Source organism: Podarcis gaigeae (assembly GCF_964106915.1).
Source record: "Podarcis gaigeae genome assembly, chromosome: 12".
Lineage (NCBI taxonomy): Eukaryota > Metazoa > Chordata > Lepidosauria > Squamata > Lacertidae > Podarcis > Podarcis gaigeae.
Window position 1 is genome coordinate 40,270,229 of NC_139688.1, and position 24,325 is coordinate 40,294,553.

The 24,325-nt window shown below is 41.8% G+C and overlaps 1 protein-coding gene across 4 annotated transcripts; it reads right to left on the reverse strand.

The window, feature by feature from the left end:
- Positions 1-137: 137 nt before the first annotated feature.
- SGO1 (shugoshin 1) lies at positions 138-10,837 on the reverse strand. Of its 4 annotated transcripts, none has more exons than XM_083705833.1 (9): positions 10,699-10,837; positions 7,606-7,754; positions 7,330-7,526; positions 6,462-6,566; positions 6,131-6,198; positions 4,763-4,923; positions 2,812-3,660; positions 929-1,109; positions 138-710 (listed from the first exon to the last, which is right to left on the reverse strand). In XM_083705833.1, exons 2-9 carry the CDS (start codon positions 7,745-7,747, stop codon positions 569-571), a joined length of 1,845 nt encoding a protein of 614 aa, XP_083561959.1. In that variant the 5' UTR covers positions 7,748-7,754; positions 10,699-10,837; the 3' UTR covers positions 138-568. The 4 variants fall into 4 exon arrangements, with proteins under 4 accessions (XP_083561959.1, XP_083561957.1, XP_083561960.1 ...); XM_083705831.1 differs by having other exon boundaries at positions 929-1,112; XM_083705834.1 differs by having other exon boundaries at positions 10,664-10,700.
- Between the last annotated feature and the right edge of the window lie 13,488 nt (positions 10,838-24,325).

A 24,325-nucleotide genomic window follows, 5' to 3' on the forward strand; every position in this document is an offset into this window, starting at 1 on the left:
TAAGAATGCACCTTGGAATCTTTTTAAGATAGCTGTGCTACTATCCTTATGCAGTTAAAGTGAAACATCGGAACAAACACAACAGAATGGATGCTGGAACAATAGCACTACTGAGATAGCAAACTAAAATAGCTATCTTTTTCAAAAACATTGACACATTTTATTTCAATATGATCATTTAGAAAACACTACAAAGACTTTCAACAGTTAAATCTGTAATCTGAAGATTTGCTATAAAAGTAGAATTACATTAATCTACATTTCAAGCAAAAAGAAATTCCCATTTCCTGTGTAACAAGAAACTAGAAAAAAAAACTCTAAATACATCAACAAATTTGATGTTTACAAGTTTTAATATAAAATCTAGTTGTTCATATATTACATAAATTTCAACTGTATATGCGTTGTGTTGGGCCAGGGTGTGCTAAAATCTAAAAGCTGTTTTATGTACAAACATAGTTAAGATTTTCCAGTACTGATATTTCAGCAAATACACTTTACCTTTATATCAATACAACTACTTAAATTGTCAAGTTAAAGGGTTTGTTCCCTAAAAATGTTATTAAAATCAACCAACGCATTCAAATACCTCATTAGATCTGGGCAGTGATTTCTTTTTAAGAGAATTACACATGCGGCTCTTTTTCTGCTTAAAAATTGGAGAATCCAGAAAGATGTTATCTGTAAAAGGGTCTCCTCTTCTGAGCTTCCTATCAAAGCAAAATAGTACATTAGTTTTGAAAGCATTCATGTAATTCTTACTTTGCCTCATAACTAAATTCATAAGCAAGTCAGATTCATAAACAAGGTTGGATTTTATATTCAAAATTTAATTCTAAACTAATACAACAAATTTCTAAAAACTAAATTATACAATAATTTTTTGAAATAAACTGGTGCATATCCATTTAGAAACAAATATACTGACCTGCTGAGACTTGGTTCCTTATAGCTCACGCGATCAGTGCATCTACGTTTCTTTCGAGGAGTACCTTTTATTCCAGTACTCATCGGTGGGTGAGAAACTCTAGTTTGGATAGAAGTTGATTCGAAATTGGTAATATCACTGAAACAGGGATGACATTTTTCAAGAGCCCTAGATGGTTTATCTGCTGGGAGAAAAATGTTTAAATGGTAACGTCAGCAATGAATAAGCTTTAAACAAACCCTCTTCCTGTGGCTCCAAACAACACCTTAATATTGGTAAAGCTCTGTATATTAATTCTGCAGAATGTTAAGTTTATTCGATTTTTAAGATGACAACAACCAATATTCATGATAAAACCAGACTTGGCTCTTGTTGGAAGACAACAATCGATTTCAAACCATGCCTGCAAATGGGAGTTCAAAGGGTGATTGGTGGTTACCAGGAAATCCTTTGAACTTCCAAAGTTTGCCTGTGGGAGGTGGGGGAATTGAGGATCTGGCCCACATGCTGCTTTCCCACCTTTTACAGGTTATAAGACTAAAATGTGTGCAAATTATGTGTTTTCTTTTAGTCATTTTTTCATAGCTTATGATGTGCAAATCAATCAAGAAAAGGAGTATGGCTATTCTTTCTCCCTCTGGGAAGCTCCAGAGGGTGAGTGCTCTTCGCTGGGAGACAAAATGTAAGAACATGAGCATGTTTGTGTCTAGTTCATTGGTTTTCCGCCAGTGTGCTATGGAACCATGGACTTGAGGAACATTTAGGGGAGCCCTGGGGGCCATTCTTTCATTAACTTGCAGCCTGTATCTTCCTGCATTATGTCTTTCTTTCTGGGGAATGTTTAGGGGAGCCGGCAGATTTAACTTGCAGCTCATTATCTTCCCGAAATAAAAGTGGCAAATAAAGTGAAGACACTTTTGCATGACTGCTTATCTTCTTAGAATCTCCCCCAACAAAAATCCTCCCCAGCTTCAGTAACTAACAGTTCCATAGTTTTACACAGAGGGCATGAGAAATGCAAGAAAATAGCAAAGTAGCTTGATGATGTGTGTGCCTGGATGTGTGTTCTATGAGGAAGGATTTAAAAATAACCCTAAAAATGAGGAGTGTTTTTTGTTTCTCACTCCTTCTACCTCCAACATCCCTCCTCCCTCTTCTTCTCTACCTCTCCCCCCCCGGGCAACCCCCCCCCCTTAACAGTCACCCAGCTTTATGGGGACAGGGAGAATGTTGCAGGAAAGGAGCATGTCTGAATGTGTGTCCTGTGCTGTGTTTCTCGGTTTCCTTCCCCATGACGACAAGATATTTCTGCTTCTGATCTTAATCTGGTATTGTCCTCTCTGTCCCACCCCCCATTATGTGCATGCTAATTTCAGGGAAGGCAGACACGGGTTGCCAGGTGGGGTACGTCAGCTCAGCCCTGCAAAGCAGTGGCATTGCTTGGGTTCCAGTTGGCACATGCGCTCCCACTTACATGCGCACCAAAAATCGTGCCAAACAGGGCTGGGGGCAGAATGAGAAAATCCCCACTTATGTGCATCCTGTAACAATCCCAGTGTAAGTGGCTTCTACAGCGGAGCCACAGAAAGAATGTGGTTGGTGAAGGGAACTGTGGACTCAAGAAGGTTGAAAACCGCTGGTCTAGTTAGCCCTCTTCCTGGCAATTCTAAAGTGGAGAAAAAACTACAGGAAATATCGGTTGTGGCATTCCATTTCTGCAAAGGAATTCCACTTGAGCAAATTAGATTTATCCTTTTTGCAGTCAAAGAAAGAGAAATCCTATTGTGTTTGATCAAATTTAGATTTCCAAACTTTTCAGTTAGCTATCGGTATCTCTATGCTTATTCACATACAGATTTTTTCAAAACAAAATTATAACTTACTTTCAACATTTTCCTTATCTGCAGAATTATCAGATTTTTTAGTATTCCTGTTTTCCCCCTCAGGTCTACTGCCATGCAGTTCATTCACAGCGTTCTTTGATTGTTGCCTTGTGTGTCTTGGGCTGCCATCAGTTGTGCATTCTAAGCTTTTCCTGGATTTTTTCATGCAAGGCACATACTGACTATCATCAGAGTCCTCTTCTGAAGCAAATGATTCGTTACAAGAAGTTTCTGTTTCTTCTCCATTATTTTTTTCTTGGATGTTATTTTCTTCAACTTTGTTTTGTCGGAAAGGTGTGATATGGACACACTCCTCAAAAACAAAATCATAAGCATCATTGGAACAGGTTGATCTATCTGTTTTTTCTTTGGAACAGCACTTCCTATTATGGCTTCTCTCTTTTCTGGACCTTGTCCTGGATCTAGTTTTTGTTTCCAATTTTCTTTTCTGGTCTCTCTCTTTGTGTGTTTGAGAACCTCCAACAATTTTAAAATCAGTTTGTTTGGGGGCTGCTGTTGGGGTATTTGATTCAGGTAACATATTAGGCTGTTCCAAAGTTTTGTCTGTGTTTATCTTATGTTTCTCTTGAGAAACGTAAGTTTCTTCATATTGTTCATTATTTTTCACCAAGCCTGACTCAGGGCCAGGTTCATCTTGTTGGCAACATTCTGTTATTTGTTCAAGTACTTCCGGACTGCTACCATCAGATACATCAAATGGATTCTGAGTTTTGATCCTGGAGTAGTGACGACGGATAGATACATTTTTTAGTAAGCTACTTTCAAATTGCATGTTCTCTTCATTTCTGTTCTCATTCTCCATATGACAGTGGGAACTACTTTGCCAACCTGGTAATTTAAAATAATGTGTCAATTCTGCAGGGAAGCTTAAAAATACATACATTAAAGCTTTAAGTAGTTACTAGAATAGCACAGAAAAAAATTAGATGCTAAATATGGTTTAGTAGGGTTTGGCAGATTGGTCCATCAGACTGAAAAGTTATAACAAACAGTTATAATAATAAAATCATTATTATTATTAATTACAATACTGATGCAGCAGAAGTAGACATCGTTTACCAATAATGCCTGTACATAGAGAATTACAACAGAAATCTGTGAACTTGCTGTTTCCACAAGCAAAGGCAATTGTATCAGGTCATTTTCACCTCAGTACAAGTACTTTGCCAAAGCTGTGCAGAGTGGGAAAGAGAACTGCAGAACTTAGTCCTGTGAGAATCGGTTGATTATGCCAAATGATTATGCCAAATCTATATGTACATTTATGTCCCACTATCTGAGTATTAAAGGCAGCAAATTTGACTTAAAATGTTTAATTAAAAATGCATTATGGTTGCAAACCAGTTGATATCCCTCTGTCAAACCTTTAATCCAAATACAGCCTTCTGTCAGCAGAACAGAGATTAAGGCAATTGTAAATGAATCTTCCCAAGAATCCCCAACTCCACTGCCACCTGCTCTGGAGGCAGGGGGACTCATCAGAGCTTGGGCTGAGGGGCTGCCTCACTGAAGATTGCCTCAATCCCTGTTCCACTGACAGGAGGCTTTTCTAAATTAATGAGCCTTCTGTCAGCAGAGGGACACCTTTCATAAAAAGTGCAGTTATGGCACATAGCAAGGAAATAGTTTTGCACAAGATTATGAAACTTCTTTGATGTTATGCTGCTACCTGTGACCAGAATCCAAACAGCTACTTTAGGTGTTCCTAAGACAGGAAAGATATACTCCTCGCTTCCACTGCAATAAGCAAACCTCCAAGTAATACTGTAATCTGCTTTTAAAATCCACTCAGCTTCGAAAAAAGCATGTGGTTTAAAAAACAGAATATAAGGTATGCAGAATCAGCAGCGGTTCTTTAGAACCCAGCCAATGCTCTTTAATAGTAAAGCCTTTGACCCATGTTTAGAATCTTAAATGCGGGATTACCTACCTGTATCCGTCTTTGATGTTGAAAAAACATCTTCAGTCATAACATCTTGCTGAGTATCAGCTACATCTGAATAATTTGTATGTGTATTATCCTTTAATTCTGTTCTAGATGTTTTATCTTGCTTGCTTGCATCTACAGAAAGGATATGCCTTAGATGTGCCCTAAGGGGGGGGGGGGGGAGAGGTGAAATTCACTTAATTATTTTAAGAGCAGATTCTCATACAGCAGTTTTGGTACACACACTCCACAAGAAAAATTAAGGGCTTCCTAAATTAAAACTGAATGAGAACCTTCACTCTTGTAAGCAAAGGTATATTCCAGGAATATGCGCTTGAGAATGAAATACAAAACTACTTGGCAGTTTTCTCAACTTCAAATTGGTTTTGGACAGAGAAAAAATGTTTTAATTAAAAACTGCATTAAAAAACGTTTTCTAAGAAACATTCCTGTTCAAAAGTGCTGTACTTGGTGGTAAAGTACAGTTGTTCTAAAGAAATAACACTGTCAGAAACTGCTAAAATATGCCTCCTGTTGTGATCTTCATAACTCCACAGTCTCTGGGGAAACATGGAACAAGATTTCGCTTCACTCATGCAGGCTAACCATTGCTTTCTCCTAGACAGGAAGGGATGTACAAGGGCTTCCTGTCTCAGTGGTGCTTCATTAAGAGTGAGTCTTGTATTTCTGGTCCTGCTCTTTGATCTTGTCTCTTGGGTTTTGCTTCCTGGTTTGCCAGATTGCTCTTTGGTCCTGACTCATTGGCCCACATTCAATCAAAACTCCAGCCCACAGGCCAACCCTGATGATTACTGGTACTTATGGAGAAAATATGGTTGCAGAATATGCTGAATCATAATTTCAGATCTATGCAAACATTTTTGAGCTTGGCATTGTTAACTGGTCATTTGGTAATTTTCTCAATTCTAATCATTTTATTTCATAATTGAGAGACAAAAGGCATCTAAGCTCTTCTCTCACACCCTGAATTTTCCACTTTTGGATTGTCCTCATCACATAATTTTGACTCAGTGCTCTAATAACATGGACTATAAATTTTAGTACATATATTCATGGAATAGTTTTCATAATCAAATATATAGGCTTTTTAGAGAAGAGCTCTTGAAATTCAAGAACCACCAGTCAACATGAGAAAACCATTTTTTTCTATTCCACAGCAACATTTTTTGGAGGGTGAGGGGGAAGTGATAAATTAACAGAAACCATTTTCAATTATCATAGTGTCTGTGTATGTGTGCACCTGCGTGTATAAAACACAATCTAAAATATATTTTATTGATGCAAGTTTCTTAATTTTGTTTTGAAGGGGGAAAACAGGCAGAAAAATTGAAATATATTAAGTATACTTACAAGGAATCTTGGCTTCTTACATTGCTAGAATCACACTCCTCAGCACTTGAGGCACTGAGAGTCTGGTTCTGTAAAAGTTCAAGATATTATGCTGAAAACCATTATGCTGTATGGACCATACATGAAGCACATAATAAAAGTGAGATGTCTGAAAACGTGGCTCCCAGCTGTAGCTTATGAGGCAGACTACTGGACAGTAATAGAAAAGATTACTGTTACTATTGGACAGTAACAGCAAAATATTTAAGCAATTATCTTAATGGATGCAGAACTGATAACAGTCTAAAGTCAGAAAGTAACATACAAATATAAGGATGGGAAAAAGACTTACAAGAGCTGTGCTATATTGATCTTTTGCTGAACCAAGAAGACTTGTTGCATTGAGTAGGTCTTGAACAACTTTAGAAATAATCTCCTTCAACGCCATTAATCTAGTCTAACAGAAACAAAAAGAGTTAACTGATGTAGTTACAATACAACAGTAAGCTTGTTTAGAAATAAAATGAACAGGAAATAGTGGTTCCTATTTCTTGTTTATTATACAAGTTATCTGCTACCACAGGTTACATTCTCAAGGCCTACCCTTCCCCATATGAACCAACCCAAACCTTGAAATAAGACATCTGAGGTCTTCATCTGTGTGCCCCATGCAAAGTATGTCAGTGGGGTGACAACAAGAGAACAAGCCTTTTCTGTGAGTCCCCAATTATGAAAAGCTCTACACCTGCAACCTTGTCTGCCACTAACATTTGTCATCTTTTTGGCAACAGAAAAATAAATACCATTTCTTTTTCTAGGCATTGGGGCAGCCCTAATGATCTGGCTTTATATGGTTTCTTTTTGTAGTCATTTGTGTTTTCAGCTGAAGTGGATATTTTGTGCTTTTAGGTAATTCTTTGGATAAACATTTTTAGTATTGTTTGTAACGTTTTAAGGGATTTATTTACAGATTGCGTTTTATTCTTCTTGCAACTTCAAAACTCCTTCTGGTTCTGGTCTGAAGTGATAAATAAATGTTCTGTTCCTGGGCCCTGCGTGCGTTGGTGGAGCACATATAAGCGCACCCCATCCTACTCTCTTTTGGGTCCAAAAGGACCCATGCGCTGGCAATTATATGTCAAATGGACACTCCTAAAACAATTGCCGCCTGTATTTTAATTGGGCATTATATATGTACAACATGTATTAAGATAAAATACCTCAGAATGCTCTTTTCCTTGTTGTAATGCCAGCTTTCTATGCAAGGCAAACATCTGAAATTTCAGACTCTGATATTCTCTCTTTAAATACAGGATTGTATCTTGTGCTTCCCTCACTTTGCACTTCTCCTCTTCCAAAGCCAGAGCTAATGCTCGATTGTTTGTTTGAAAGCTTTTCATCAGTGTAGATGAGTTGTCTGGAAAAAATGGAAATAATTCCTAAAATTTCTATTTCTAGGGAAACTTGAATAAAATACTGTATTAAAAAATACTTACTTGTAATTTTACTGTTGACAGATAAGACTTGTTTGGTTTTGCCCAACTGTGCCCATTTTTTATTTCGCCTTTCTTTCATTCGTTCTTTGATATCTTCCAGACTGTCCTTAAATGACTTTTTCAAGCACCTTTCCCTAGTCATTTTCCACCTTAAAAAAATACAAAAACAAATGATTACAGTTTAACAAATATTTATTTAAAAGGCTTTCTTACCAATTTACAAAAATGAACTCTTTGACCCATCTTATATTAATACCCCCACCCCACCCCAAAAAACCTATCAGCTATCTGTTTTTATCATAAAATTGTACCGAAAAGGTAATGTTTGGCCTATTCTTCAACAGTACGTAAAGATTTACTGGAGCAAACCTATTATTTTAAATAATAAATTTGAAAGAATGTACTTATTTAATTTGAACCAGTAGTCTTAAAGACTGCGAACTACAGCTTGTTAAAACAAGACGGTCAAAACCACCTAGGAATAATACCCATTTTAAAATAGATTTCTTAATTAGATTTCTTATTAACCGCCCCCCACCCTCATCCCCTTCCGTATACAGTAGGGCAACGTTGTTCCCATATACAGTGGTACCTCGGGTTACATACGCTTCAGGTTACAGACTCCGCTAACCCAGAAATAGTGCTTCAGGTTAAGAACTTTGCTTCAGGATGAGAAGAGAAATCGTGCGCCTGTGGCGCGGCAGCAGCAGGAGGCCCCATTAGCTAAAGTGGTGCTTCAGGTTAAGAACAGTTTCAGGTTAAGTATGGACCTCCGGAACAAATTATGTACTTAACCCGAGGTACCACTGTATATATACACTGCTTTAAAAAAAAGCAAAGAAAAAGAGATATTGGACCCTAACCACTTAAGATGTTTTTGCCTTTTGTTTTTACAAACAAGGGGTGTCTAAAGAAAAACCTACAGAGAACAATTGCTGCTCTTGTTATTAATAAACTAAACAACTATCTGACTTACTAAAACCAACAACTTTTTGACTTTTAGAAGACATCTGTAGGCAGCCTGTTTAGGGAAGTTTTTAATGTATGATGTTTTATTGTTTTTAATACAGTGGTGCATCGCAAGACGAAATTAATCCGTTCCGTGAGGCTCTTTGTATAGCGGTTTTTTCGTCTTGCGAAGCAAGCCCATTGACAGCTTAGTGGATTAGCGCTATTAGCGGTTTAGCGGCTTTTAGCGATCAGCTGTTAAGCGGCTTAGGAAAAGGGGGAAAAAACCCGCAGGAACTCGCAAGACATTTTCGTCTTGTGAAGCAAGCCCATAAAGAAATTCGTTTTGCGAAGCGCCTCCAAAACGGAAAACCCTTTCGTCTAGCGGGTTTTCCATCTTGCGGGGCACCACTGTATTCTGTTGGGAGTCTCCCAGAGTGGCTGGGGAAACCCAGCCACATGGGTGGGGGTATAAATGATAAATTATTATAATATTATTATTATTATTATCATCATCCTACCCTGAATTGAGCTTCTGGAGTCTATATTCACTGCAGACTCTTTCCAAACTCCTGTCTTCAGATACCCTTCCTCCAAAAAACCACCCCCAAGTATCAAACCCAATTCCATGGATTGAACCTGGAACCTTTGTGTGGGGGACTCCCTGGTCTGCAGCCTGGGAGTCGTTTTGGACTCACAGCTGTCCACGGAGGCGCAGGTCAATTCTGTGTCCAGGGCAGCTGTCTACCAGCACCATCTGGTATGCAGGCTGAGACCCTAGCTGCCTGCAGACTGTCTTGCCAGAGTAGTGCATGCTCTGGTTATCTCCTGCTTGGACTACTGCAATGCGCTCTACATGGGGCTACCTTTGAAGGTGACCTGGAAACTACAACTAATCTAGAATGTGGCAGCAAGACTGGTGACTGGGAGCGGCCGCCGAGACCACATTACACCGGTCTTGAAAGCCCTACACTGGCTCCCAGTATGTTTCCGAGCACAATTCAAAGTGTTGGTGCTGACCTTTAAAGCCCTAAACTGCCTCGGTCCAGTATACCTGAAGGAGCGTCTCCACCCCCATCATTCAGCCCGGACACAAAGGTCCAGCTCTGAGGGCCTTCCGGCTGTTCCCTCCCTGCGAGAAGTAAGGTTACAGGGAAACAGGCTAAGGGCCTTTTTGGTAGTGGCGCCTGCCCTGTGGAACACCCTCCCATCAGATGTCAAGAAAATAAACAACTATCTGACTTTTAGAAGACATCTGCAGACAACCCTGTTTAGAGAAATTTTTAATGCTTTATGTTTTATCACTTTTTAATGTTCCCCAGTGGCGTTGTGGGTTAAACCACAGAGCCTAGGGCTTGCCGATCAGAAGATTGGTGGTTCAAATCCCCGCGACGGGGTGAGCTCCCATTGCTCGGTCCCAGCTCCTGCCAACCTAGCAGTTCATAATCACGCCAAAAAGTGCAAATAGATAAATAGGTACCGCTCCGGCGGGAAGGTAAACGCCATTTCCGTGCGCTGCTCTGGTTCGCCAGAAGCGGCTTAGTCATGCTGGCCACATGACCCAGAAGCTGTGCACCGGCTCCCTCGGCCAATAAAGCAGGATGAGCGCCGCACCCCCTGGACCCTTTAATGTTCCCCAGAGTGGCAGGGGAAACCCAGCTAGATGGGTGGGGTATAAATATTTTATTACTACAGTATTATTATTAGGCGTGGCCTGATTTGATTTCAGTGCGCAGGGGGCGGGTTGGACTAGATGATCCTCAGGATCCCTTCTGACTTCACAATTTTCCTATCTGACGAGTGCTGGGCCGTCTGGGTCGCACCCAAACCGGGCCACTTTTAGGCGGCCGCTCCTTTCAAACAAGTGTGCTCCAAGAGCACGACTAAGCGCGGATCCGACCCCTTCAGTTTCTTAGCAGTCAGAGCCCGAGAGGCCAGCCGCCGTGCGCAGAAACGGCCTCTCCAGTTTCGGGCTCCGCTTTGTAAGGTATATGGCGGGAGCCTCCATTTTCCCTCTGCTTCCATCCTTCATCTCCCTCTTCCTACCCCCTCCCGGCGCCAAACGGAGAACCGCAAACGGAGCCCTTCAGCCGGGCTCCCTCGCACCCACCCGCCGCCATTACGGACAGAGAAGTACCGCCGAACCTGCGTCTGAGAGGCGCGCGCTCGTCCCTCGTTCTTTTTCCCTCAGCTGCCTTCAACTGCGCGACCGAGTGCGCGCGACGAACCAAAAAGCCGTTGGTGGTGGTGGGGGTTTTTTTGTGTCTGTGTCTTTCAGGCGACGACTTCGTTCAAAATTCTCCGCGGCGCTTCCCGATTGGCCGGCTTGCTCCCAGCTGAGCGGCGTCGTCCTTTCGTCATCGCACATTTCCTCCTCCTCCTCTTTTGTTTCCGCCTTCTTTCTACGGACCTGTGGGTGGAGCTCTGGCCTTGTTTTCATCTTTCGCTCCGTCCTCAACGCCGCAAAGTGGGGCGGGCACGGCGCTCTGATTGACGCGCGGCTGCGCCAGTAGAAACGCGTAGGCTGGTGAGGGTTGCGGGCTGCAGTTGCGAGCTGTTTTTCTGCCTCAAATTAGAAAAGCTCTGCCCTGGGAAATATAATTTATACATATATATATATAATATCATATGTATAAATTATATATATATATATATAAATAAATAATATTATATATATATATGTATAAATTATATATATATATATATATATATATATATATGCAGGTTTTGGTGTCCTCGGGTGTCTTCCCGTGTAAAAGTTGGGGTGTCTAGGCGACGTTTCGACGAGGTCTCACTCGTCATCTTCAGGCTGGTGCTTTCGGCTTCTTGTTACTGGAACAGAGCGGGATCTCAATGTTTGAGTTCCTATAAATACTGTAGAGGGGGTGTGGTGTCTAGCCTCCAATGTTCTGGGCAGAGAGGAAGTTCCCAGGCTAGTGTGCCTTTTCTTCTTTCTACTGTTCCAGTAACAAGAAGCCGAAAGCACCAGCCTGAAGATGACGAGTGAGACCTCGTCGAAACGTCGCCTAGACACCCCAACTTTTACACGGGAAGACACCCGAGGACACCAAAACCTGCATTCCTGTACCCGTGAAAATCTACGAAAGCATATATATATATATATATATATAAATATATATTTTTAAAAAATACTCTTTAACAAGATTCTCTCCCCCTCATTTATAACATTTGTTTTTAAAGATTTCAACAGATAAAAGCAAACTCCAGAATTAGCTCGAAGTATTTTCGAGTCAGATTTTTTAAAAATGTATGTTGCTTTCCTGAGGCTGCTGATCGCTATTCTAGCTGTGAGATAAAACTTATTTCATTGTTCTTTTTCCTGTTATTTAGCAAAAGGTCGAGGCTATCGCAACATATGAACACTGGTGCAAGAGTAAAGTACTGTACTGTATATAGTTTTGTCACCTTGTGTGCATGTGAGATCATGGTCCATGTCCAACTGTACAGTACAGTACTACTGGTAACTACAGTGGTACCTTGGGTTACAGACGCTTCAGGTTACAGACTCCACTAACTCAGAAATAGTACCTCGGGTTAAGAACTTTGCTTCAGGATGAGAACAGAAATTGTGCAGCGCAGCAGCAGCAGGAGGCCCCATTAGCTAAAGTGGTGCTTCAGGTTAAAAACAGACCTCCAGAACGAATTAAGTTCTTAACCTGAGGTACCACTGTAGTTGAAGGTTTGATTTTGGGAGCTCCAGAAGGCCTGTTTATTGAGTATTTATCCTGTTTTGATTAGACAACATTGGCTGCTTAATAAGCATTTGTTCTGATTCGTTTGCAGGATGAGGACAGATAACATTGCATCAAAGCAAGTGTTGGCCCACACTTTCCAATGCAACTGCTTCCTCTTTGCTGCAAAAAAATCTGATCTTTTGGGGAAGCGAGCTAGTTGCTCAACCCTAATTTGCACAGCCTAGGTTTGTTGGGATGTGATGGAATTTCTTCCCCCGAAAATAGTGACAGCTTAGAAGTGACAGTTGGCAAGCAGTGGTTCCCACTGATGTTCTCCGAGGCAAGGGCGTGAGACTGAGCAACTGGAGGTTACTCAACTTATGCTGGAGGTAAATTTACTCTCACTAGTAGAGCATGCCAGGGGGACGTGGGTGGTGCAGTGGGTTCGAATCCCCGCAATGGGGTGAGCTTCCGTTGCTCAGTCCCTGCTCCTGCCAACCTAGCAGTTCAAAAGCACATCAAAAGTGCAAAGTAGATAAATAGGTACCGCTCCGGCGGGAAGGTAAACGCCATTTCCGTGCGCTGCTCTGGTTCGCCAGAAGTGGCTTAGTCATGCTGGCCACAGGACCCGGAAGCTGTACGGCGGCTCCCTCAGCCAATAAAGTGAGATGAGCGTCGCAACCCGAGAGTCGTCCGCAACTGGACCTAATGGTCAGGGATCCCTTTACCTTTACCTTTTAGCAGAACATGCCAGGCAACAGCTCCTGCTTCTTTGGGACAAGGGAGTGGGGTTGAGCAGCTAAATACCACTTGGTTCACTTGGTTGTCTTATCTGCAACAATACAGTGGTACCTAGGGTTAAGAACTTAATTCGTTCTGGAGGTCCGTTCTTAACCTGAAACTGTTCTTAACCTGAAGCACCACTTTAGCTAATGGGGCCTGCCGCACCGCCGCTGTGTGATTACTGTTCTTATCCTGAAGCAAAGTTCTTAACCCAAGGTACTATTTCTGGGTTAGCAGAGTCTGTAACCTGAGTTCCACTGTACAATTAAAAAACAAAGCCAATAAAAATGTAGAAAATAAGATGTAAAGATTTTATTTATCCCTTGGTGCAATGAAAATAACAAAAACGTTAGTTCATAGTTCAGATATTGTGAAACTAAGGAGTAAGTGGGTCTTTATGACTGCAGTCCTGTACACACTTACCTGAGAATGAGCCCTATGGAGCTCAGTGGGACTTTTGTAGATGTGTAGAATTGTATTGGAAGTCAGTGAAATTTGCACATTTCACTTCAGTTTTGCTAATTGCACCTCTGAATATATTTCTTAGATTTGAGTTTAACTCTCATCTGTCCATAGCTGTCAACTTTCAGATTTGAAAATAAGGGATCAGCAGCCTCACCGTTCCCAGGGACAGTCTACAGGATATCTAACAATCCAGGATAGCAGCGGGAAGCAGTGGGAAACGGCGCAGGAATAAAGGAATTTCCCACAAAAAAAGGGAAGGTTTACAGCTATGCATCTGTCAAACAGCAAGACTTCAGAACAACTCCATTATGCATCACCAAAAAGGTTGCAGGCAGAAGCTAAATTGTCACACGAACGACAAAATCCTTTAAAGTATGGTAAGGGACTAGAAGAGATGAAAAAACAAGTTCCAGGAAGGTGTACCAAAGCAACATCACACAGTTTCCAAGCAGCCCAGTTCCAGGAGCTTTTAGACAAGCAAATGCATACCAAAGGAGCATAAAATACTGCTGTTCCAATAATATGAGGTAACAAAGTTTACTGCAATTGCTGGGGCAATTTACTGTTTTCCAATTTTTGTGGCAAGCAAAGCTGTAATATGGCAAAGACATGGAGGAGAGCTGGCATAGCTGGGAGAGGACTTGGGATAACTCCCAAGCTTCCAATAGCTTTTTTGGCTATGGTAAGTCAGCAGACTGTTCTGGATGAGATGTCAAATTCCCAGTAACTTTGAAGACATGGGCTGTTCTACCTTTTCTTAAAAAAAGAAGATAAGAAATGCTAATTTTAGGGAAAATTGAAATACATATGCAGTACATATTTTCATATCAAAACGAAGTTTTAAGTCCATTGATTTCACTGAGTGTATATATGACTATTGCAATTGCAGGGGGCTGGACTAGATGACCCTTGGGTTCCTTCCCACTCTTAAGATTCTATGACTAATGTTGAGCACCATCCTTGAATATGAAATACTGGTATTGTTTTATCATGTCAGCTTTGAATTTCCTACCATAATACCTCTGTTCCCCATCCTGCAAATGCAAGGATGCGTAAATGATAAATTATTAGGGAGGCAGAGAAGATTTATCCTGCACTTAATGTTTAATGCACAGGCTCTGAGAGTTAAGATTCATTCTGAAAGCATGAGAATTTAAATATGAAGCATTAAAACTGCTCCAGAAGCATAGTTTTGTCCCTGACAGGAGAGGGCGCGATATCAGGTTTTCCACAACTTTATGAGGAATGCATGCTCATTATTTTAGAAACTTAAGGAGCAAGCATGTTTAAGTGTACACTTTTAATTCAGAAATAATTGTGTCTCAGTAAGAAATGTTTGGGAAAGAGACCCTACCCAAGGACATCTGGAAATAGTTTTATGTGTTCCTGAGAATGCCAATAGGATAGGCATGGCCTGAAATAAATACTGAGTGAATGTCAATATGAATTTTAAGTAGCCCTTACGTTAGTGCACTGAATAGAGGCATGGACTTTGAAGTAGCAGTCTGGTTCAAAGTCCATCTCTTTCATGGACTGAAGGCATGGGTCTTGGTCTTTGTCAGAATTTCTCCACCTTTGATTCCCCTCAGCATTAATAATAATAATAATAATAATAATAATAATAATAATAATAATAATAGTGATGTTTTTCTTAGTGCACATGTGAACACAATAACTATGGTAAAGCAGTGAAGAAGTCCATTGGGAATTATGAAATGTAATAATACAATGAAAGCAATTATTCTTAAACTGTTCTGTACCACCCTGAGCCTAAAGAGCAGCGTATACTGAAATTGCTGCCTACTGTCTTTTTGCCCTCTCGGTATCCACCCAAAAACCCATGGTTGAAGTTTATATAAAAAATGATCAGCTCAAGGACAAAAGCATCAATCTTTGAGGCTGAGAGATGAAAAGGAAAAAAGCACCAGCACACAATAAGCTGCCGACAAAGGCAATGAATGAAGGAAAGTCTGGTCTATTCAAATCCGCAGCCTTGGTTGAGACAGAAAGGGTAACAGCCATGCTGAAGTTCCATTGCTGCAGTTAGCATCAAAATGTCTGGGTCACAGCCGACTGCTTTTGAAAGGTTTGCTCTCAGTAAGCATGGCACAAAGTCAGACCAGAATTGGCAAGAGACAGTCGCTTTGCCATTCTCCGCAGGCATTCGGCTCAAGTACCTTTTTAATAACTTGGGTTTCACAAGATAAAAATTGTAGCTGGAAGGTATGAGGTTTTGTGGGGGGTGGAAAGGGGCAAAAGGAAAACTTTGAAGCCTGACTAATCCAGCTCCGTAGACCAATGTGATGTGCCTGGAGGTCTCTGTCTTATCTTCCTGCCCAAAGATGCTGGCTTCCGTCTGTCTTGGGAGACAATGGAAGAGTGAGCCATCAGGGGGGGGGGGGGAGTCAAATGCTGTGGCTGCAGAGATGGGTAAGAGAGACATGTTTTATTGCAGGTGGGGCAGATACACTGGCGGAGGAAAGGGGGCGGGGGAACACACTGCCCCCAGCACCATCAGGGAGGGGGGGGGTACCATCGTGGCCGCCTCCAGGACACATGCCGCGCACCAACCCCACCATGCCTGGCACCATGCCCCCGGGGTGTGTGCCAGCCATGCCCCCGCCGATGCACAACCTGATTGTACTGTAAATTTGGGTTACATGGAGTGGCATAGTTACACCAGGAACTACAGCCATTGCAAGATGAACAGCAAGGTGAAAGAAAGGGCAATTACAAAATTAAAAACTGAAAGCAGGGCTATCCCTAGGCAAGGTGCAGGGCCTGGGCTAAATCACATCCATCTGGCTCTTGACCCTCCTCCTCTACGTAATGGTGGCAATCAGTGGCGTAGCGTGGGGGTGCAGAGGGGGCTGGCTGCACCGGGCACAACATCTGGGGGCTAGGGGGCGCAAATCCACGGGTTAGGGGGCGCAAATTACTTGCCTTGCCCCGGCTGCTGACAACCCACGCTACGCCACTGGTGGCAATACCCCCTCCCTCTGACCCCCCAGCCCCGGCTTTCTCTTGTTGTTGCCTCTTCTTTTGCTGCTGTTTTAGCAGGGGCAATGACCTCGAAGCCCTCCACCTCTGTCTTGGAAGGGAGTCGTAGAAAGTTGTCTTATACTGAACAAGACCATTGGTCCAACTAGCTCTGTATCGGCCATGCTGGTCCAGCATTTCAAACAGGAGATGCTGAGGATGGAACCCAAAACCTCCTGTGTGTCATGCAGTTGCTCCTCCACTGAGCCCTGCTGTGTGGGCAGGAGGGGCCAGGCAGCACGGTTGCCAGCTGTGGGCACCAGGTGTAGGGCTTCCAAAGTTCAGGCTCCGGAGTGGTCACTCCTATTCCCCCCTCTGATAGAAAAAAAGGGCACAGTACTGGTCTTTGAATCAGAACCCAAAAATTCAAAATGGTCCCTCCTGCTGTCTTATTAGTTACCCCTTTTCATGATACGCCAAGAGGCAGGAAAATGGTGCCTCATCTGAAATCTGTCACCCAAAGCAGCTTCATATTGTTATAGGATGGGGGGAGCGAGTCCTGGATGATACCTGTGGGCAGTGCTTTTTTTCTAGAAAAAGAGGTGCCAGAGCTCACCACAAACTTCTCCCTTGTTCTCTTAGAATGGCAATGGCGCCCACCTGAGAGGCGCCCACCTGGGGGAAAAAGCCCTGCGTGTGGGTCCCTTCCTTTTAAAAAAAATAAAAAATTAACAACTTCAACATACAAACCGTCAAAACATATCATATTCATTATTATTCCCCCCCTTTCCCCACCCCCTTCTAACCCTCCCTCCTCCCCACAGCTCCTCTCTCTGATTTCTCAGCACATATTATTCTCTGCATGTTATAAAATTATACATATCCTTACGTTATCTATCATGTTATCAACCAATAAATTTGTGTTTGTTTATTCAAAGCCTGCCAAGGAATCCAGTTCATTTTGTTGTCCTTTTAGATAATTTGTAAAAAGCTCCCATTCTTCCTTAAAGTCACAGTTGTCCTTGTCCCGCAGTTTGTATGTCAATTTAGCCAGTTCTGCATAAATCATCAATTTTTCTTGCCACTGTTCTTTCATTGGGATTTCCTCATTCTTCCATCCTTGTGCTATCAAGACTCTTGCCACTGTTGTAGCATACATAAATAAGTTCTTTATTTTTCTTGGCAGGTCTTGTTCTAGAATCCCTAACAGAAATGTTTCTGGTTTTTTTTTAGACAAATGTCGTTTTAAACATTTTTTTTTCCAGTTCATTGTATATCATTTCCCTTTTTTTTCATTTCTCTACATTCCCACCACTGTGGGTCCCTTCCTATAATCCTGCATCTGTGAAGGTAGAATGTATAAGAGGGAACCTCTTTAAAACATTTTAAAAAGGCTGGCTCAGACCTTGTGCTTTACACGATGTACTTAAAAGAATACTTGCATAGTATTTATATAGGATAGTCATGTGCTGTATACTTTACGGGGCAGGTTATTTCTGATTTTTCTACCTTAGCTACCAACTCACCTCAGCTGAAATTAAAATTAGTCTTTGTGTTGACATAGTACTGAGAACAGTCCTTCATAAGGAGGTAAGAGGCTTAAAATTCAATACCATCATGACTTACTGTGAATGTTTTTTTAAGTGAACCCTGCTGCCTGTATTCCTCTTCATTTTTTAGAATGTTTGAAGGAAAAAAAGTGTGTAGTTATAAGGGCTAGGAAGGTTGGAAGCTGGCAAAGAGATATTAAAAGCAATAACTGGACTCTGGTTGATGCCAAGTTCCTTTATGACAAGATTTTTGAGTGACAGAAAAGCTGAACACAGGCAGATTCCCCCCTCTGTATTTTCTTTCTCATTTTTTTTTTTTTTTGTATTCCCTTACAGCACATCTCAATGTTTACTCTGGAGTTAGTTCTACTATCTTCACTGGGCCAACTTCTACGTAAAGCACATGTATTTGGGAATAAGCCCATAGAATTCTGTGACATTTACTTCTGAGTGAACATGCATTGGATTATGCTGCAAGTCTTATAAAGCTCTGGCAATTCTTTTATCTTCATTTCTAAGTGTAATCGGTTTGCACTTCGTTTTCTTAGCAATGTCACTTGCTTTTCTTCTTATCCCTTATACACCTCCGAAGGTTTTCCACATAAGCTGTGGTTTGCATTATAAAATACAAACATAGAACGGAATGATGCAATGTTTTCTCTGCTATGTTTATTGTGTTTGTTTGACTATATTTTGTCTTATTTTATTACCTTGCTCCATGATCATCTGAGGCGTGTGTGTGTGTGTTTTACAATAAAATAAGGAAGATGAACTTCTTCCGCATGAAGTCAGGTCCTTTTCTTGATAAGTTCTATGAGGGAGATAATGTTTTGTTTGACAGGTTTTAAAAATGTCAAAATTTACATTAGTTTGATCTCCGTTTCAGAACAGCAGTTACAAAAAGGGTCACTTGGTGGAGCTAGATTGTTTTCCAGACTGAGTGTATTTTCACAGCAGACCGCTTAAGAGATCAATGGCAAAACCGACAGACTTGCTGTAAAGACTTTCATAGAAGATCTCAAAGGCACTGTTCAGAAGTAAACCGATGGCAGGAGTGCTAGGCTGTTCTTTCCCTTGCCGCGTGATGTTCTTCCTGAGAGACAAGGTGCAATCTTCTAGTGGCCAATATTGCGATCACACTCTGATCGCATCCATGAGCTGCTGGGGTTCATGTGTTGCATTTGGAGTTGTGGGCGTTTTGTTTTTATGCATTTGCAGTGTGCCTTAAGTCATTTTGAGGATATTTTCATGGAAAAGCTGTGTATAAATAAAATAAATAATGTACCAAAAAAAAAAATAGTTAGAAAGGAGAATTTAAATAGATGTTTTAGAAAAATGGGAGTTTAAAGCATTTCTAATCGCCTGATATATAATGAGATAAAAAGATGTTGAAATATACATTTACTAAGAAACCAGAACATTCTTACTTGGCATTGTAGGAGATGATATTAACAGACAGGACTGTAAGTTGTTTTTATATGCAATGACAGCAGCAAGAATATTATTGGCACAAAAATGGAAGCAAGAAGAATTACCGACGAAAGAAGAATGGAGGATGAAGTTGATGGACTATGCAGAATTAGATAAACTAACAGGAAGGATTTGAAACCTGCAGGATCAGAGATTCTTAGATGACTGGAGTAAATATATGAACTATTTGAAAAGCAATTGTGATGAACAGATTACGCTAGTAGGACTGCAAGAAGTTTTGTGAGGTGGAGCATTCGAAATATTACAAGAAAGACTACGAAAAGAGTTATTAGTTAAGGATAATTAAATACAATATAAAAATTAAGAAATGCAGAATAAGTGATAAAGAATGAAAAACCATCAGAGGTGTTGACGGAAGTCTAAAATATTGTATAAGATGAGAAGATATGTTGTATGACTGTTGGAACTGAAATATTAAAAAAACCCAATAAAAATGTATATAAAAAAATAAAAATAAAGCATTTCTAATTGCCTTTCTTCACTTCCCACCACTGGCTAGGCAGAACTCCTTCTCCAGTCCACTGGTAGGAAGGCTACAGAGAGTGTCAGTATGATAGATGGTGAGCTCCTTCTGCCTGGACCTCCTATCTGGCACATTATCACCTGCTTTGCTATAGTCTCATGTAGTTTGCAGGGACGCAGGTGGCGCTGTGGGTTAAAGCCTCAGTGCCTAGGACTTGCCGATCGAAAGGTCGGCGGTTCGAATCCCTGCGGCGGGGTGCGCTCCCGCTGCTCGGTCCCAGCACCTGCCAACCTAGCAGTTCGAAAGCACCTCCGGGTGCAAGTAGATAAATAGGGACCGCTTACCAGCTGGAAGGTAAACGGCGTTTCCGTGTGCGGCTCTGGCTCGCCAGAGCAGCGATGTCACGCTGGCCACGTGACCCGGAAGTGTCTCCGGACAGCGCTGGCCCCTGGCCTCTTGAGTGAGATGGGCGCACAACCCCAGAGTCTGTCAAGACTGGCCCGTACGGGCAGGGGTACCTTTACCTTTACCTTTACATGTAGTTTGCAGCAGGGATCTGAGATTGCTGCTCATCATCTATACATGCCCTTAGCCACTCTATGACACCTGCTTAACCCTAATGCCAAGCACAATTATCTTAAGCAATAACAATTACCCTACCTAACACCCAATTTTGAGGTCCGCCGTGGTCTGAAGGTGTAGGATACAGCAGCTCAGCAGGTCTGGGTTTGGATGGCGTACACTTGAGAAACCACGGAAGAAAGCAAGGGTGTAAATAAAAAACTTTTTTTTTGCAGCTTTTCTTTCATTAGGAACCAGATCTACCATATGAGGGGAACTTAATTAATAAGGTTGTTTCAGAGCAGGCATCAGCATATAGGGCTTAATGGGGAGGACCATTTGGACATGATATGGAGTGGTTCGGATGATATGGCAGGGTGAAGACCCCTTTAAATCCTTGTTTTCCCTTTTTATTTCTCAATTTTAAACTCTTCAAGTGATAACATTTCTGTACAAAAACGAAGGGTTGTATCCAGTGTTATTTTTCTAGAAAAAGAGGTGTGCTGGAAGTCACTGTGAACACCCCCCCCCCTTGTTCTCTTACAGTGGCAATGGCGCCCACCTGAAAGGTGCTGGAATGGGGTTCCGGTGAGTTTCAACTGGAAAAAAAAGGCCCTGGTTGTACCCAACACAGCCCACAAACTTTCACCTGCACAACAGGACTTCTCCTGTGCTCCCCCAAATCTGCTTGGGAGATTTGGGGCAAGCAACCTCAAAAACAGATCGGGGGGACGGGACATGTGAGGAGAAACAGAGGTAGTCCCATTGTGAAGGTGGAAGCCCTTTTGCTAACAGGACCACCCAAAATCTAGTTTTTCACATTTAAAATATACCAACTCAGCTCCTACGGTTCTTTTGCAAGTTTTTGCCATTCATATTCTTTAGATTTTGTTTTAGCATTTTTGCTTCCCTCCCTGCTTTGTGCCAGCTGAACAGTTCTGACCACCTGGATGACAGTAAGATTTGATTCTTGTCGGCTGGAAGGCTTTAAATTTGGGTTTCATTTATTCTACTTCTACAGCGAAATGTTGCACGGCTACTGGAATATTAATACGTGTTTGTTCTATCTCTTTTATTTGGCACAAATTGAATCTTTTTTTTAAAAGCGACAACAACAACAGCACTTAGCTTTGATAATAATACTCGAAGAGGAGTATTTGCAGGTCCTTATTTTATGTGACATTTTAATTGATGTCTGAGCACCAGACATCAAGTTTTTGCTCTTCCTCTTCCCTTTTCTGCTGACCTCCACAAGTTTTTCTCATATACAGATGTCATCTGTTTGTGGTTGCCTCTTTGTCCTGGTGAAAAGGCAGAGACAGTTAATCAGTCAGAAAATCCCTAGCCTATGTATATTCGGTCAGCTCCAGATGTAGCTCAATTAAATTTGGCACCCGAGTGGTTCACAAGAGAACATCCATGCACGCACTAATTAATAAAAAACAAACCTATTTGGAAGAGTTTCAGGCTGCAATCCTATATATACTTTGAACACACTTGACCTTACTTTTGAGTAAACATACATAGGTTTGTACTGTTTTTAAAAAGTGTATCATCAAAAATTAACACTTTAGGTATCTTGCAGTTTTTGATAGGAGCATGTGAGCTTTGCGTAATAATGATTATGCGTGACTGCAACAAAATGCTGCCGTATGAATTGCTGCTCTTTGTGCCAGTCGGCCATATATGTTCCCCATTTTCTGTTTTTTCTTCCAACATACTATCAACATTTTATGACCACTGAGCATATTCAGTCCTCCTTCGTTTTTTCCTCAGGGCTCCCTTGATGCTGAGATCTCTTTGAGGGGTTCTATTTCTGGCTACAAACCTGTCAGCGCTCACCAGTTGGGTTTGTAATTAGGTGGAAAGAAGAAGCATGAATTTGGGTACATATGTTCAGATTTGGCCGTCAAACAGAAGCTAGTGGATGACTTCTGAAAATTTTGTTCGGAGGGGTGGGGCGGTGTAAGTGCAGATTTGGGCATCTTAACTGAACTAAGCATGCTTATGGTTTCACAAATTTATCAGTTCCTTTAAAAAAAAAAAAATTACAGACCAAACCTGTGTTTTAGCACATAACCAGGAAGACAGAAACAATGCCAGCAAAAAGTAAAATCACGTAATGAAATATTTCTTGTGCACTTTCAAATGTGGTCATGCATACACTGCCAGAATTCCTCAAGAACATAAGACGAGCTTGCTGGATCAGGCCAGTGATCCATCTAGCACAGCATTTTGTTGTCCCAATGGCCAAGCAGCTGCTTATGGGAAGTGTTGGAGGCTGGCAGAATGCTGATGGGGAAGCTGGGCTGGAGTCTGACTTGGGAGAGGGGGGCAGTGGTTTGTGGGGATCTGTAAAAGGTAAAGGACCCCTGGACGGTTAAGTCCAGTCAAAGGCAACTATGGGGTTGCAGCGCTCATCTTGCTTTCAGGGTGAGGGAGCCGTGTTTGTCCACAGACAGCTCTCCGGGTCATGTGGCCAGCATGACTAAACCGCTTCTGGCGCAACAGAACACCGTGATGAGTGCCAGAGCGTATGGAAATGCCGTTTACTTTCCTGCCAGAGTGGTACCTATTTATCTACTTGCACTGGCGTGCTTTTGAACTTCTAGGTTGGCAGGAGCTGGGACCGAGCAATGGGAGCTCAGCCCATCATGGGGATTCGATCTGCCAACCTTCTAATCGGCAAGCCCAAGAGGCTCAGGGGTTTAGACCACAGGAGGCAGGGGAAGCTTCAGAGCTGGAGGGTGGAACACAGGATGGGTTAGAAGAAGAGGAGGAAGAGCAGGTTAGGCAAGTGAAGGGCCAGATGCTTCCCCACCCTCTCCTGCAACACTGCCTCCCAGAACCAGGAGGGAACTGAAAAGGGATGAGCAGAGGAAGTTTTCATGCAGGCTCAGCTTCCAGTTGGATGCGCACAGCCTCTCAGGGGGAAGGTACATAAACTGGTGGAGGGAGAGTAGTTCCCTGTTGCTGCAACTGGATCACTGTGCTGGTAATGTGTACAAAGCTTAAGTCAGGGGGCTTGCCCCCATAATCCTGCTTCTGTCCATGCATGTTCTGTGTATGTGTGATTGTCACCTGAAAAGTGCAGCCACTTTGCAGGGTTGCTGTACACAAACTCTAGCTAATACATTTGAATAGGAATGGCAGAGATGCAAAATTGCTTCTTCCTTAGCAAATAGGCATACAAACCTAATGTGGCTATGAAGATCCTGTTCTTTTTGAACGGTCTGGCAACATGTGTTTTCTGCAAGGGAAAAGAGATGGTGATCATTTGCAGAATTATCCGTGTTGCACGCAGACTTAAGTCCAATCACAGTATTGACCGATTACAAAAGTACTTGGAAGCTGTTCCATGGATGGAACTTTTAACTGCATCAGACAAAAAGAGGAAGGTAAATATGAAAGGACATATCTGTGATGAACAAAGAAAATGTGGAATGAAAATGAGAGCAGTAGACACCGCAGCAATGGATGTCCTTTTCTCCTATAGCACTTTTTAACAATTACCCTGTAGTTAATAGTTCTTGAGATTCTACCAGTCAAATAACTGCTTATCTATAAAAGCCTGAAGATGGAGATTTAACTGCCAAGATCATTAGCTTTCATATCGTTGCTTTCCAGATTAGATTTAGAGGCATTGACCATCAAGTCTCAGGAGGTCATGAGTAGATGAGAGTACTTTCAACTCAAACACTGCTACAATTAATTTACTCCTGCAGATCTGTAAGCTAGCTCCAAAGGCCAATAAAGTGTTTCAAGCAACCGTAAGAACATTAGTT

Coding starts and splice junctions, on each gene's coding strand:
- SGO1 (XM_083705831.1), bottom strand. CDS start 7,747: ATGACTAGGGAAAGGTGCTTGAAAAAGTCATTTAAGGACAGTCTGGAA. Junction 3,661..4,762: donor AACATCAAAGACGGATACAG/GTAGGTAATCCC, acceptor TTAAATTACCAG/GTTGGCAAAGTAGTTCCCAC. Junction 711..928: donor AAGGAACCAAGTCTCAGCAG/GTCAGTATATTT, acceptor TTGCTTTGATAG/GAAGCTCAGAAGAGGAGACC.